The sequence below is a fragment of the Eubalaena glacialis genome, chromosome 17, assembly GCF_028564815.1.
Source record: "Eubalaena glacialis isolate mEubGla1 chromosome 17, mEubGla1.1.hap2.+ XY, whole genome shotgun sequence".
NCBI classification, from domain to species: domain Eukaryota; kingdom Metazoa; phylum Chordata; class Mammalia; order Artiodactyla; family Balaenidae; genus Eubalaena; species Eubalaena glacialis.
The window spans coordinates 70318052-70331335 of NC_083732.1; the positions used below are offsets into that span (position 1 = coordinate 70318052).

The 13284-nt window shown below is 37.6% G+C and overlaps 1 protein-coding gene across 4 annotated transcripts in view; it reads left to right on the plus strand.

The window, feature by feature from the left end:
- COL14A1 (collagen type XIV alpha 1 chain) overlaps positions 1 to 13284 on the plus strand; it is a 238104-nt gene that overhangs the window by 78383 nt on the left and 146437 nt on the right. For all 4 annotated transcript variants that reach the window (XM_061172169.1, XM_061172166.1, XM_061172167.1 and 1 more), the window contains exons 10-13: positions 1439 to 1568; positions 3032 to 3177; positions 5853 to 5982; positions 9246 to 9385. In XM_061172169.1, the coding sequence (XP_061028152.1) occupies positions 1439 to 1568; positions 3032 to 3177; positions 5853 to 5982; positions 9246 to 9385 (546 nt within the window). The remainder of the gene's footprint in view (positions 1 to 1438; positions 1569 to 3031; positions 3178 to 5852; positions 5983 to 9245; positions 9386 to 13284) is intronic.

Below are 13284 nucleotides of genomic sequence, written 5' to 3' on the forward strand. Positions count from 1 at the left end.
GATTATTCTGTCACAAGCATTTAAAATTATTTGACTGAAATACATTTCCATGTGTCTATGTTGTTCTTCTATCTCTCTAGGTTATGGTATTTACATCTTCTCCTCTTACCTCCATCAAGGAACCTTCAGAACTGGTCATGTGTCCATTTCTAACACAACTTATTTTGACTTTACTTTTTTGTGATTTTAAAAATTAATGAGTTCTAAGGCAAAAGGAATCAGTCGTTAATTATCTGGCCAGAATCCCCTTTTGCTACTGATATTTTCTTTCTACTTTGGGAGTGGTCTGAACTTTCTGCCTTAAGGAAGTCTGTGTGTTCCAAATAATGTGGTCATATAGTCCTCCAGGGTTTGGGATTTCCTGGATGTTTGCGGAGATTCGTGCAAGAGAGAAGCCATAATAAAGTACCTGTGGCTGACCTTTCTCATGGGTTGGCCATCACAGGAGAGAACATCTATTGCCAGATGATTGGATGGTTCCCATTTCATGTCTTTGATACAGGGAATATGTTAAAATGTGATGAAATCTCCCTTTTTTTGTTTTTAATTATTAATTAATTAATGAATTAATCAAGGCTGCGCTGGGTCTTCGTTGCTGCGCACGGGCTTTCTCTAGCTGCGTTGAGTGGGGGCTACTCTTCGTTGCGGTGCGCGGGCTTCTCATTGCGGTGGCTTCTCTTGTTGCCGAGCACAGGCTCTAGGTGCGCGGGCTTCAGTAGTTGTGGTGCGTGGGCTTGGTAGTTGTGGCTTGCAGGCTCTAGAGCGTAGGCTCAGTAGTTGGCACACAGGCTTAGTTGCTCCATGGCGTGTGGGATCTTCCTGGACCAGGGATCAAACCTGTGTCCCCTGCATTGGCAGGTGGATTCTTAACCACCCCGCCACCAGGGAAGTCCCTCCCTCTCTTCTTTTGAAGTGCTAACCTTTTGTTGTTCTAACCTCTGATTGACCTCAGCATGTTTCACAATTTTCTTCTGCATTATGGCAGGATTTATGTTTTTTGGTTTTTGTTTTTTTTAAGTGTTTGAGTAGATTCTAGAGGTTTAAATCATCTGGACTTAAAAAAAAATTCAGAGTGCTTCCAATAGCTCTTATCTTTTTCATTACTAATAAACCTTTTAAATGCTTCCTAAGGCTCCATGGAAAAATATCACATGTCAACTGTTACTAAGTGGATGTGATTAGGATAACAATTAGCTTGGGAATGACACAGTTTCCATTAGATGTGAATTAGTAAGGGACTTTTGGACATATTCCTAAAAGGTGGGTCACTTCATGTGAGAATTCAAGGGGAATTGACTGCCACAGTGGAAAAGAGGATGTGGTGCAAATAAGAAAATATTTAACGAAAGGTTCTTGCTAGAGGTATTTTTGCTTTTGGATTTCCAGTCTGCGTGTGAGATATTCCATTTTCTCATTCCTCAAACTGTTCTTTCAACAGGTGGTGGTGGATGGAAGCGTATCTTCCACGGTATTGAAAAACTTGATGTCTTTAACTGAATATCAGATAGCAGTCTTTGCAATATATGCTCATACCGCTAGTGAAGGCCTTCGGGGAACTGAAACCACAGGTGTGTATTGAATTGTACCCACTTCTGATTCTGTGTGACATTGATCCGGTGGCTTAGTTGTGCTGTACGTAGCACTGGTCCATGCTATATTTGCAGTTTGCAGGTGCCATATATTGGGAGGGATATTATAAAACTCTGGTATGTTTAGGAGAGAGAAATCTTAGTGATGAAGGGTGCAAAATACATTTATTCATTTAATAAACAAATATTTAGTGAATGCTTATTAAAAACTAAGCCGTGGGCTTGAATTTGTCATTAGAAGTAGAGAAGGAGCTCTGTAGCTCTCCTGCCTAGTAGAATATTAGGGAAAGTACATTACATCTGTTTTCTTTATGAGTATCACTGTGATTAAAACTTATGAATACTAGTCAGTCATTCCTTAACTGATCAAGATCTTGATCACACACACATATATACACGCACACATGTTCAGAGAATCCTGGGAAGAGATAATCTTAAGAAACTTGATCACCCACTCATTTAGTTATTTCAAACATTAATTGAGTTCCTATTACATGCCAGGTAGTATATAAAGTTGATCTAAAAACTCTGCCTCTGATAGACCAATAACAAGGTGCCAGGCTTTATGATAATCACACTTCCTGTCCAACACATTATTGGATTTATCCCTGAAAGCAATTTGTAAGGCAGGTGTTAATACTCCTGCTTTGCAGAAATATTTTTAGCAACAATCCCTGCCCTTAAGAAAGTTTTAGACTAGCAAAGGAGAAAATGCAACCCAAAGATACACAAACAAATTAGTGCAGTGAAGTACTATGGGCACGCCAGTAGAAGTATGATAGGGAACTGCACCTGTAAGCAAAGTCCTGAACTTGATATTGTGGTTGGGAGTGCAAGCAGGACCTGGAATTATATTTGAAAACAACATTTCATAGTTTTTATTGACATTGTTTAATCCAGGAACTTGCAATTTATTCTTAATCCCTTTTTCCCTACCTCTCCAATATGGCAAATCTTATTTCTTGATTATTTTATTTTTCTCAAATCCTATTGTTACTGACAGTCATGTCTCCTCACTGTCTCTGATTGAATGTGTTGATGAGTGTCTATTTATTCATGTGTTTGTTCATCCAGCCCCCCATTCTGTCATTTATTAAGTGACCCAACAACTATTTTTAATGGCTGCTGCAGGTCAGACACTATGCTTGGTAATGGGCATAAAACAATGGTCAGAAGAGTCTCCCTACTCTTGACTGGCTCCCAGACAGATGTGCCCATCACTGTAATGAGATATAAGAAGCTAAAAGGTGTCATTCCTGCTCTTAAACATTCATTATGTTTACCTTCCCCAAAGGGGCTTATATGGCCATGTGCACAGATTCAAGGACAAAAATTACCTGAAAAATATGTTTAGTTTTAGATCCTAACATATAGATAGATACCTTGAAATAAGCAAGCACACTGATAAATGGCTGACCATTAAAAAAAAACTCCTCTTGCAGTTTCTTTACCTATAGCTTCCGACCTTGAACTGTACGATGTGACTGAGAACAGTCTGAGGGCGAGATGGAACCCAGTGGCTGGAGCGTCAGGGTACCTGATCCTTTACGCTCCTCTCACGGAAGGCCTGGCTGGGGATGAAAAAGAGGTAACTGCATGCTGCCTACCAGAGTCCTAGAATTTTTGACTTCCTTAACATAGTTTAGTTTGTTTTTACTACAAAAATGTATAAAATTTATAAAAGTCACATTAGCAAAAGAAAAAAATCACTTGTAATCCCACCACCTAGAGGTAGCCATTGTTAACATTTAGTTAAGAGTCTTTTCCAGTGCATTTTAAACACAACCAATGGGAATGGTTTTGTAGTTTTCCTTGTAGTTTTCCTTTTGCTTACTGTGAATATCTTTCCATTACCATTAAATAATATTTTATATAATCATTTAAACAGCTTTATAATATTCTATTGTTGGTTTGTGCCAGGTCATGTTTAATTAATCTCATGCTATTGGACATTTGGATAATTTGCTATATAAGGGAGTTCCCTGGTAGTCCAGTGGTTAGGACTCACACTTTCACTGCCAGGGCCCGGTTGGGGAACTAAGATCCTGCAAGCCGCACAGGGGCTCGGCCAAAAAAAAAAGAGATAATTTGCTATATAAATATACTTTTGGGACCATTCTTAACATATAACTTTGCATGGTTATCTGATTATTTCCTTAGGATAAATTCCTAGAAGTGAAGTTTCTTTTTCAAAGAGTATGCAAATTATTAAGGCTTATACTAGGTATTACCACCTTACTCTAGAGAAATTTTATACAATTTATATTGCTCTATGCAGTTCACAAATGACTGTGATGACTCTATGTACACTGACTTTGAAAAATTTGTTTTACTAATTTGAGAGGTAGATAAATGTATCTCACGGATGTGGATTTTTTTGCATTTTTTTCCATTTTAAATGATGAATCTTTGACTTTCAAATCATTTATTTTAGTCCTTCTTTTTAATTTATAGTTAACAATTACTACAATGTGGATATTCCAGGAATAAAGCAGAGATGTCTGTGACCGTTGGGAGGGTTGACCAGGCGGGTGGAGTGGATATGAGAGGGAGTATAGCACTCGATCCTTTCACATTATCTAAAACCTGCCTCTTTTGACAAGAATCTTTAGGGCCAATAATATGGTGATTCTAGTGTCAAGAACAGAATATTGGTGACATGTGTTCTTATATTACCAAGGCTTAGACAGTTTTTGCCCACTTGGATTTAATGTCGATCTGAATTATTTTGATGGAAGGGAAACTTTAAAATGATGCTAAAAAGACACTAAGCTTCACCAGGAAAGAGAAAAATAAAAAAGACAGGAATACCAGTTCACACCCAAAAGATTAGCAAAGTTTTTAAAGTCTGATAATACTACATATTAGTGAGCATGTGGGGAGACAGAAGCATTCGTGTAAACTGGTGTGTCAATTGGTACAGCTGCCTTGGAGAATAATTTGAAATATTTCAGCAAGTTAAAGATATATACAATTTCTTAGGTATGTATCATAGAGAAACATCCTTCCAGGACTTTTCAATGCAGGCACTTGGTCAGAACAAAATATTGCAAACAACTGCCATGTTCATCAACAGAATGGAAAATAATGGCATATTTATGCAAAAGAATCTCATAGGGGAATTAAATAATATGAACTCTGTCCCTGTGTTTCAACATGGCTAAATCTTGAAACCTAATATTGCCAGGGAAAAAACTGTAAAAATATTACACTGAATGGTCCATTTATACACATTGTTAAACATACTGAACCATATACTATTTATAGATATATTTGTATGTATGCAGAAGTAAAAAAATGTATCAATGAGATACACTTCAACATTAGGGTAGAGGTGGTGAGAAAGAGTTTGTTTTATTTGACTATATAGTGCTTTTTAAAGTAAGATCTGATGTGCATATGACAAAATGTTGATATTTATTAAATTTGGGTGGTGGGTGCATCGGGGAGTATTACATTGTTTTCTCTACCTTTATATTATATACACTGAGATATTTCAAAATTAAACATTTTAATTTGACCATACCACTGACAGTTGTATGACAGGGGACAGTCTATGGAGATATTTTTCCTCTTTCCAAAACAAAAATAAAACCATTCCTGTCACACAGTTGTCACTCAGTTGTCACACACTGATAATGTTGGCTAGTTTGACTGACCCCCAGGGTCAGAAAAATCATCCCCAAATCAAGAAGCAAATTGTCGATTTGGGCATCAAGGTGGGTTGATCTCTTTGGACTCCTGGAAGGGACTTGCAATCCAAGTGGACAAGCCCCTCTGTTGAATGGGGCAACACTGGTCTGACTCCATAGATTTTGCAGCAAAAACTGGGCATCCAGTCAGAGGACTGGTGAGAATTAGCCAAGCGGTGAATGATGCCCACTTGGCATCCCACTCTCAGCGTGCTGCCTGGAACTTACTCTCTTCGTAGAGAACATTTCTGATTCATCTCCACCCACGCTCTTCTGGGGACCAAATATTTGACACTGTTATTCTGGCTGCAGCTGCCACTTGTCCAGATGTAAAGCGTTATCCTAAAAGAGCACGCACGGTACATTCAGTTTTATATGGTTTCATAGCTTCTGGTTCTAATATAAAATAACATGAGACAATGAAAAAAATTCTGGCTTGAAACCTGTTTGATGAAGGGTTTGTGAGGAGGCAAAGTCTTATTACATAAAGTCTCACCTGTATTCAGCTGCGCTCTGATCAGCGTGAATAACATACACTGGCAAACGATCTGATAATGTGTGTTCTTTTCAGATGAAAATTGGAGAGACCCACACAGATATTGAGCTGAGTGGGTTGTTGCCCAATACGGAATACACAGTCACAGTTTATGCTATGTTTGGAGAAGAGGCCAGCGACCCTGTTACAGGACAAGAAACAACATGTGAGTGGTTCAGTCACTCAGATGAAATGCTGTAATAAAAGCCCAAACAAATATGGGGATTCTGAATTAGAAACACTGGTTTAGGTTGCAACCTCTTAAGAGCTAATTGTAATGTAAGAAAATGTCTATTTAGGGGAAGGAAGTGTATTTCTTCTTGTCTTGTTGTTATTGAGTCACATGGATTCTAGAACTGAACTGTGGCATCCCCTAGATGATGCCACCAGTGTCCTTGTCTAAATCCAAATGCTAGAGCAGAATATGGGGGGAAAATATGGGCTTTGGAATCAGAGCAGCCAAGATGTGAATCCCAGCTAAAGTCATATTTTGGGTGGGTGACAATGGGAACGTGATGGAGCATTATTGAGCCTGTGAAAGGAGGAACAATAACCTGATAGCGTGTGGTTGATAGAAGATTAAATACAGTAATACAGATGAAAGTTATTAACACATAGTTACTCAATATTTTTTTTTACTCCCACTCATACCAAAATTCACACTTTTTCTGAAAATCTTTGATGTCCTCCTGATCTCAGACTATTATTATTATAATTAGTTTTTAAAAATTGAGTAAAAATTGTATTGGCAAGTCCAATTTGGGTAAATGTAGGGAGTTCATAATATTTTTAAGAGTTGTAATTATCTATTTGAAAATATGATATAGAGAAAATGCTACCCTGCCAAACTAACAATGTTTTGTCACCAACGATTAAAAATAGGGGTCTATTCGTTGTGTTTTGAATAATAAAGGGCAAGGAGATGGGGTCTCTCACATCACTCTGAGCCTGGAAGGAGGTGAATAGCACGATTTCTACTGTGCTTTTGTCTTGAAGATTCTACTTGAGAAATATACAAAGAAATTTAATGATAAGGAAATTTTCTCCCACATCCATTCTTTGTTAGTCGAGGCTATGTTGTCTTGCTCTTCAGAGGAAGACCGGTGTAATTAAAACAACAAACAACAAACAACAAAACTGGGAGAGCCCAAGAAAGAAAGGGAAAAGAAATAAGTCAGAAAGCATCTAATATATCACTTAAGTCAATTTTGGCACTCTGTAGATTTGGAAGGAAAACTTTTCCGAACCACGCATCTCTCTTTTTCACTCAGAATACTCATTTGTTTATTCAGGATAACTCATTTATTATCCACTCTTTGAAAGTAGTGTCCCCATGAAACCTTTCGCAAGCCGAATGACATAAAGCAAAGAAGCAATTAATTTTAGGACACATCTTGCTAATGGATGCACAAAATAAATCAAGATAAAGCACAGATGCTCACAGACAGAGTTCAAAGCTGTGGCGGCTTGATGCTAAGATGCTGAGTGTAGTTTCCAGGGGAAGGGGCTGGGCGGGGCCGCTCTTGCTGCCTGGGGTGCACGCTGTCTCCATAATGGTTTGCTGCAAAGCCAAGCCTGAATGCTATTTTTGCTTTCGCCTTTTTTTATAAAAGCAAAAATCCCCTTTAGATTTCTTTCAGTTAGTGAAACCTTCAGTTACGTACTAATGTTGGTCCTTTGCAAGAGCAAAGTGGCCTAAATTGAACTTCCCAAAAAGCAGATACTTGTAGTTTTAAAAAGTGTCCGTGACTCTTTCCCATTAGTAGTTGATTTTTTAAAAAGTCCTAAAAATGATATCCTGGCTACCTGTTCCTGAGACTGACACTTTTATGCACTGAGGAAACTAGACATTGTTCCACTATACTGCCAAGAGTAACTGAACTCCAGAAGAATTTAGAGCTAAGTGTGCACAGCACTTAAAGTAATCACATTGCTTTTCTCTCTCCTACACTTTCTTTCTAGCCCTTTAAGTATAGAGAGTCACCAAGTCCTATAGGTTCTTTATTACCATATAATCGGTACATATTGAATTAATGAAAGGGTTAGCTTTTGGGGTGAGGAAACATCATGCTTATGGCTACAGCTGACAACTGTCATGATTTATCTCCTAGGATGTTATTCTGCTGGTTCTATCAGCACAGGCTCTCAAATCAATTGATCAATTGCCTGGGTTAAATTCAAACTGCTCTTCTGCTTCTACTAACTGTGACCTTGGCCAAGTTACCTCAGTTTCATGATCTGTATAATGGGGCTAATTGTAACTCTATCCTTGCTGTCTAAAGTAAGGATTTAATGAGATAACGTGTTACATCTCAGGCTCATAGAAAGCCTGCAGTCAATCTTAACAATTGTTTTTTACTGTAAACCTGTAAAAGCTCATGAAGCCCTCAAAGATTATTGACAAATTTTATCTGTTGACTCAGAAAGGGGTCCTTCAAGAAGTACAAAAAGCTTTGGAATTGGTAGTCAGGAATCTGCAGAAATATTAACACCTCTTTAAATATTTTTAAAGCCACAGCAAAGTGTTTATTTTTATCTAGTCTCACAAAGCCAGTGAGATGTATCCAGGGCAAGACTCCTACTCGTTGATTCAAGAAATATTTATTGAGAACTTGCAATACTGGGGATAAAGAGGGGAATAAAATTAAACCAAATTCTGCAATCTCCTGAGATTATAGTATATTCGAAGAGAGAGACAAGAGACCAATAAATGTTCAATAAAAAAGAAAATGAATCCGGGAAGGGAGTTAGGTAGTATTGAGGTGGAAGGATTATTTTACATAAGGTGATCATGGAAAGCTTCACTGAGAAGGGGACACATGTTCAGAAACCTGAATCTTGGATGACTCCAAGGTTTTTGGCCTGAGCAATGGGAGGCATGGAGTTTTCATTTGTTCAGAGGAAGAGACTGAGAGAGAAGACTGGGAGAGGTGGCAGGAGTCAGTGGTTCAGGTTTGGACTTGTTCAGGTGGAAATGCCTAATAGATACTCATGTGGAGATGGCAGGTGGGAAACCATTTCACATATGGGAAACTGTGGATCGGAGGAGTAGAGTGACTTTGCCAGGATCCGATGATAGTTGAATGCAATAGCTAAGATCTAATTTCAGGTGTCCTGGTTTTTGATCCATTAGGTTTTTTATTTGTATCAGCCTATAATAATAGCTTTGATTAGAAAAGAAAGGCACAGAAGATTTACCTAAACCTCATTTATTTCTAAGAATGTGTAATTGGTTGCTGCTATTCATTCTCTACAAGGAAAACTTTTTTTCTTTGTTGATGTGTTAATGTTCTTTGTTATCAGTTATTATCTGGGTGAAATTTTTCATATGTAAGTAGTTCAGAAGTCAGAGGTGCTGTGTTTTGGGAGTCTTTTTTACATGTATGTTATTTAAAATTTTATTTATTTTTTATTTTGTTTACTGCAAAGTGCCCTTAAGTCCACCCAGAAACCTAAGGATCTCCAGTGTTGGCTCTAACAGTGCTCGGTTAGCCTGGGACCCAACTTCAAGAAAGATCAGTGGTTATCGGATTGTATATAACAACGCCGATGGGACTGAAATCAATGAGGTAAGCTGTGGAACAGGATGTGCGTTTTTCCGGTGGTTGGGTCTTAGTTTTTTATGGCTATGTAACCTATCATCCCAAAACACAGTGGCTCAAAGCAATACTAATTATTTATTTTCTCTTGCTGTTTCTGTGGGTCAGGAATTGGAGTTGTGTGTGTAGTTCTGGCTTGGGGTCACTCTTGAGACTGTAGCCAGGTAGTGGCTGGAGCTGATGTCATCACAGCAGCTTCCATGTTCATGTCTGGTACCTGGTCTGGAAAGACTGGACCAGCTGGGAGTTGGAGCGGCTCTCTGTATCTCTAAGTAGATTCTTCACGTGATCCCTTCAGCCTGACAGCTTTAGGGGAGCTGGACTTTTTACCTGCTGGCTCAGGAGTCCCCAGACATGTATCAAGAGAGACAGAGAGAGTGCTGGGTGAAAGCTGTGTCACCTTTTGTTACCTAGCATCAAAAGTCACAGAAATATCACCTCCACCACACTCCATAGGTAGGAGATACCACAGGTCCCTGCATGGATTCAAGATGGGGAGAAGCACAGTGCCAGCCTATGGTGGGAGGCAAGTGGGATGGGAGATAGATATTGACACAGCCATCTTTGGAAAATACAATCTGCCCCAGCGAATAGGGATGAGGAAGTATGTATCTTCACACAAGTAGTAAACTAGAAATATCAGTGTTTTTCAGGTTATCCCTCTGCTTTTTAGTAAACCGGCATCTGAAAGACCCTAGTTCAATGAGCTTACATTGAAAACTGAATCATTCAGGTTTTGTGTAGGAAGATACTTTCAAATAATAGAATTTATTGAAACCCATGAAGATACAGTATTTTGCACTCAGTGACGAATACTCTTCAGAAATTCTTTCCTTGGAAATACATTTTAGCAGGCTAGATAGCAAAGTTATTTTTATTTTATTTTCCCTTATCTTGGTCCAAGAAGCTAAGACAACAAGGGAAATATGTTGGATTACATGATTTCTATTTTCTGACCAAATAAAGCAAATATTTTCATATGCAGAGACAAACTATTTCCTACAAGTAAATCCAAGCAATATTTTGCGGAATGTGCCATCATACGGGACACTAGGTAATGAATGGGCAATAACTGCACATTTGCTAACAGTACAGAAATACTGTTCAACATCTTTCATTAAATCTTCAAAAATCCTGAGGGCAAATAATTCTGACGAAGCTGGAATCTTTAGACTAGCTGCTTTGCTTTTGAAGATGAGATCCTGGAGTAGAAAAAGAAGGAAGTCAAAAGCACCGAGCTATCAGTGTCTCTTTGTTATCATCGATAAATAAACTACTTTCCCAAGGGTTGCAAATTCAGCTGTGTAGGAAGGTTATGCAGATAATGTGTAAATGAGTGCAGAAATTGTCACACCTGCCAAGAAATACAGTCTCACCTGTTTTTCTTGAAATATGAAGCTACCTTAGGTTATATTTCATATTCCCATTTTGGGGACATGCATGTAGAAGAAATTCTCTACTGAAAGACAACAATAAATGACAACGGACAATGGGTTACAGTGACACGGATGCTGGGTGTAGTGGGGACTACCCTGCCGGGGAGTTTGTACATGTTCATCCAAGAAGCAGCCGGTGTCAGCTCCTGAAGACGGTTGCTGCACAGAAATCTAGCCAGGGGCTGCCAGGTCTTGTTCCCCTTGACTCTGTGACCAAGGATTTTTATTTCTATGTGAAACTTGCCAATTTTAAAATGTTGACTCATTGAACAATTAAAATAACATAACAACCGTATTCACTAGCATGTTTTTTCACTGCAAAATATTCTTATTTGGTGATAATTTTTCATGAAACAAAAATAAACTCTCATATATATGTAAATATGAGTTATATTATATAAATATATTTATATATTTTTATTGAAGTGTAATTGACATATAACATTATATTAGTTTCAGGTATACAACATGAGTTAATATTTGTATTCATTGTGAAATGATCATAATAGGTCTAGTTAACATCCAGTTAAAAAAAATTATAGCTGTTCTGGCCTCTCATGGCATTTTACGTTATTTGCCTTTATAAATAATGACCCCAGACTAATAATATATTTGTTGAGAAATACATGTGCTTTCTTGCAGTGTTTTTCAATCTTGGGAGTGCCTTTGGCACTTGCTATTTCTAATTTGTATTGTGCTGGGAAATTAGAAAACTATGTTTGATAAAACTGAATTTAAAATATGAGTAAATAGACCACGAATAAAAATCTGAGAACATTTTATTTGAGTAAAATGCATAAACAATGTGTAGATTTTGTAACATTTCCATTTTGGCTGGTGTGTGTGTTCTTAATTCTTAATTGTTAACCATGCAATTGAGACTAAAGGTTGCTGGATAAGTGTCTTATATAAGTCAAATATTACTTTACCTAGTTTTGGAATATATGATTTTTAAGGGTGACTATTCCTACCATATTTTGCTTTACTTCTATTAATTTAAGCTTTTATTTAAAGATAATGCTACAATTAGATTTTTAGGAAATTCCCAAAATATTCTGGAATGAATTTCAAAATGTCCCAACTAAAATCTACATACTACATAACATGTAATTGATTGTAAAATCTTTGTTTTCAACTCAATTCCTATTTCTCTGCTTCACTTCCTCCCATCTTCCCTCCTTCACTTCCTCTTCCTCCTCTGTGTCTTTTCTGCATGACCCCTCTCCCTAACTTTTGGAGACCAAAAAAGAAAAATAAAACAGAGCACTTAAACAAATGCTGCTGCTACTGATGATGGTGATGGTGATGATTATGATGATGATGGTGATGGTGATGATGATGGTGGTGGTGATGATGATGGTGGTGGTGATGATGATGGTGGTGATGATGATGGTGGTGATGATGATGATGGTGGTAATGATGATAGTGATGATGATTATGGTGATGATGGTGATGGTGATGAGGATTATGGTGATGATGGTGATGGTGATGTGGTGGTGATGATGATGGTGATGGTGATGGTGATGAGGATGATGGTGATGGTGATGGTGATGGCGATGGTGATGATAATGATGATGGAGGTGATGATGGTGACGATGATGATGGTGATGATGGTGATGATGGTGATGGTGATGGTGATGGTGATGATGATGGCAGCTAACACACATTGAGTGCTAATCCTGAGACAGCCTCTGAGGTTTCTACAGAGAGCACCTTGTGCAAATTTTATAGAAAAAAATGTTGCCAAAGCCTGACCTATCAAACTGCAGAAAGAAGTCATCTCAGATAGCATGTACTGTGAAAAGATTTGGGGAAATGTGCAAACATGATGGAGAACTAAAGTGCTGCCATTTGAGTTTTATAAATGAAAGGCCACAGTTTTTAGACTCTGAGAGACAAGTCCAGTCCCCTACAGCAGTGACTCAACAACAGAGCCCAGAGCAGAGCCCAAGTCCCTCGTTCCTCATCAAGGATTCTGTTCATCCATCCTAGAATAGGCTGAGGTGAAGTTTTTGCTAGATAGTTTGAAAAATTTTACTCAAAAATCGTTGCATAACAATGAATCATAGTCATTTGTTACCATTTTCCCAAATTCTTCTCTTACATCTTAAAAGTACTACCAATAAAATGGGTTCCAGAACTTAACCTAAAACATAATATGATAACAAGTAAAAATAAATGATACCTAGAAGTTTTCATTTGATGAAATAAAATGATCAATAATTAATGCATAAAATATGGTCTGTTCAGCAGCAAATAAAATGCTTTTAATAAACTAGATCTTTTCAACAGATATATATATATATATCTGTTGAAAAAAATATATAAATATATATATTCAATATATAATGTTCAAAATACATATGCTTTTACACATATATATGTGTGTGTATATATATGTATATATATATATATAAATATACACTTATATAT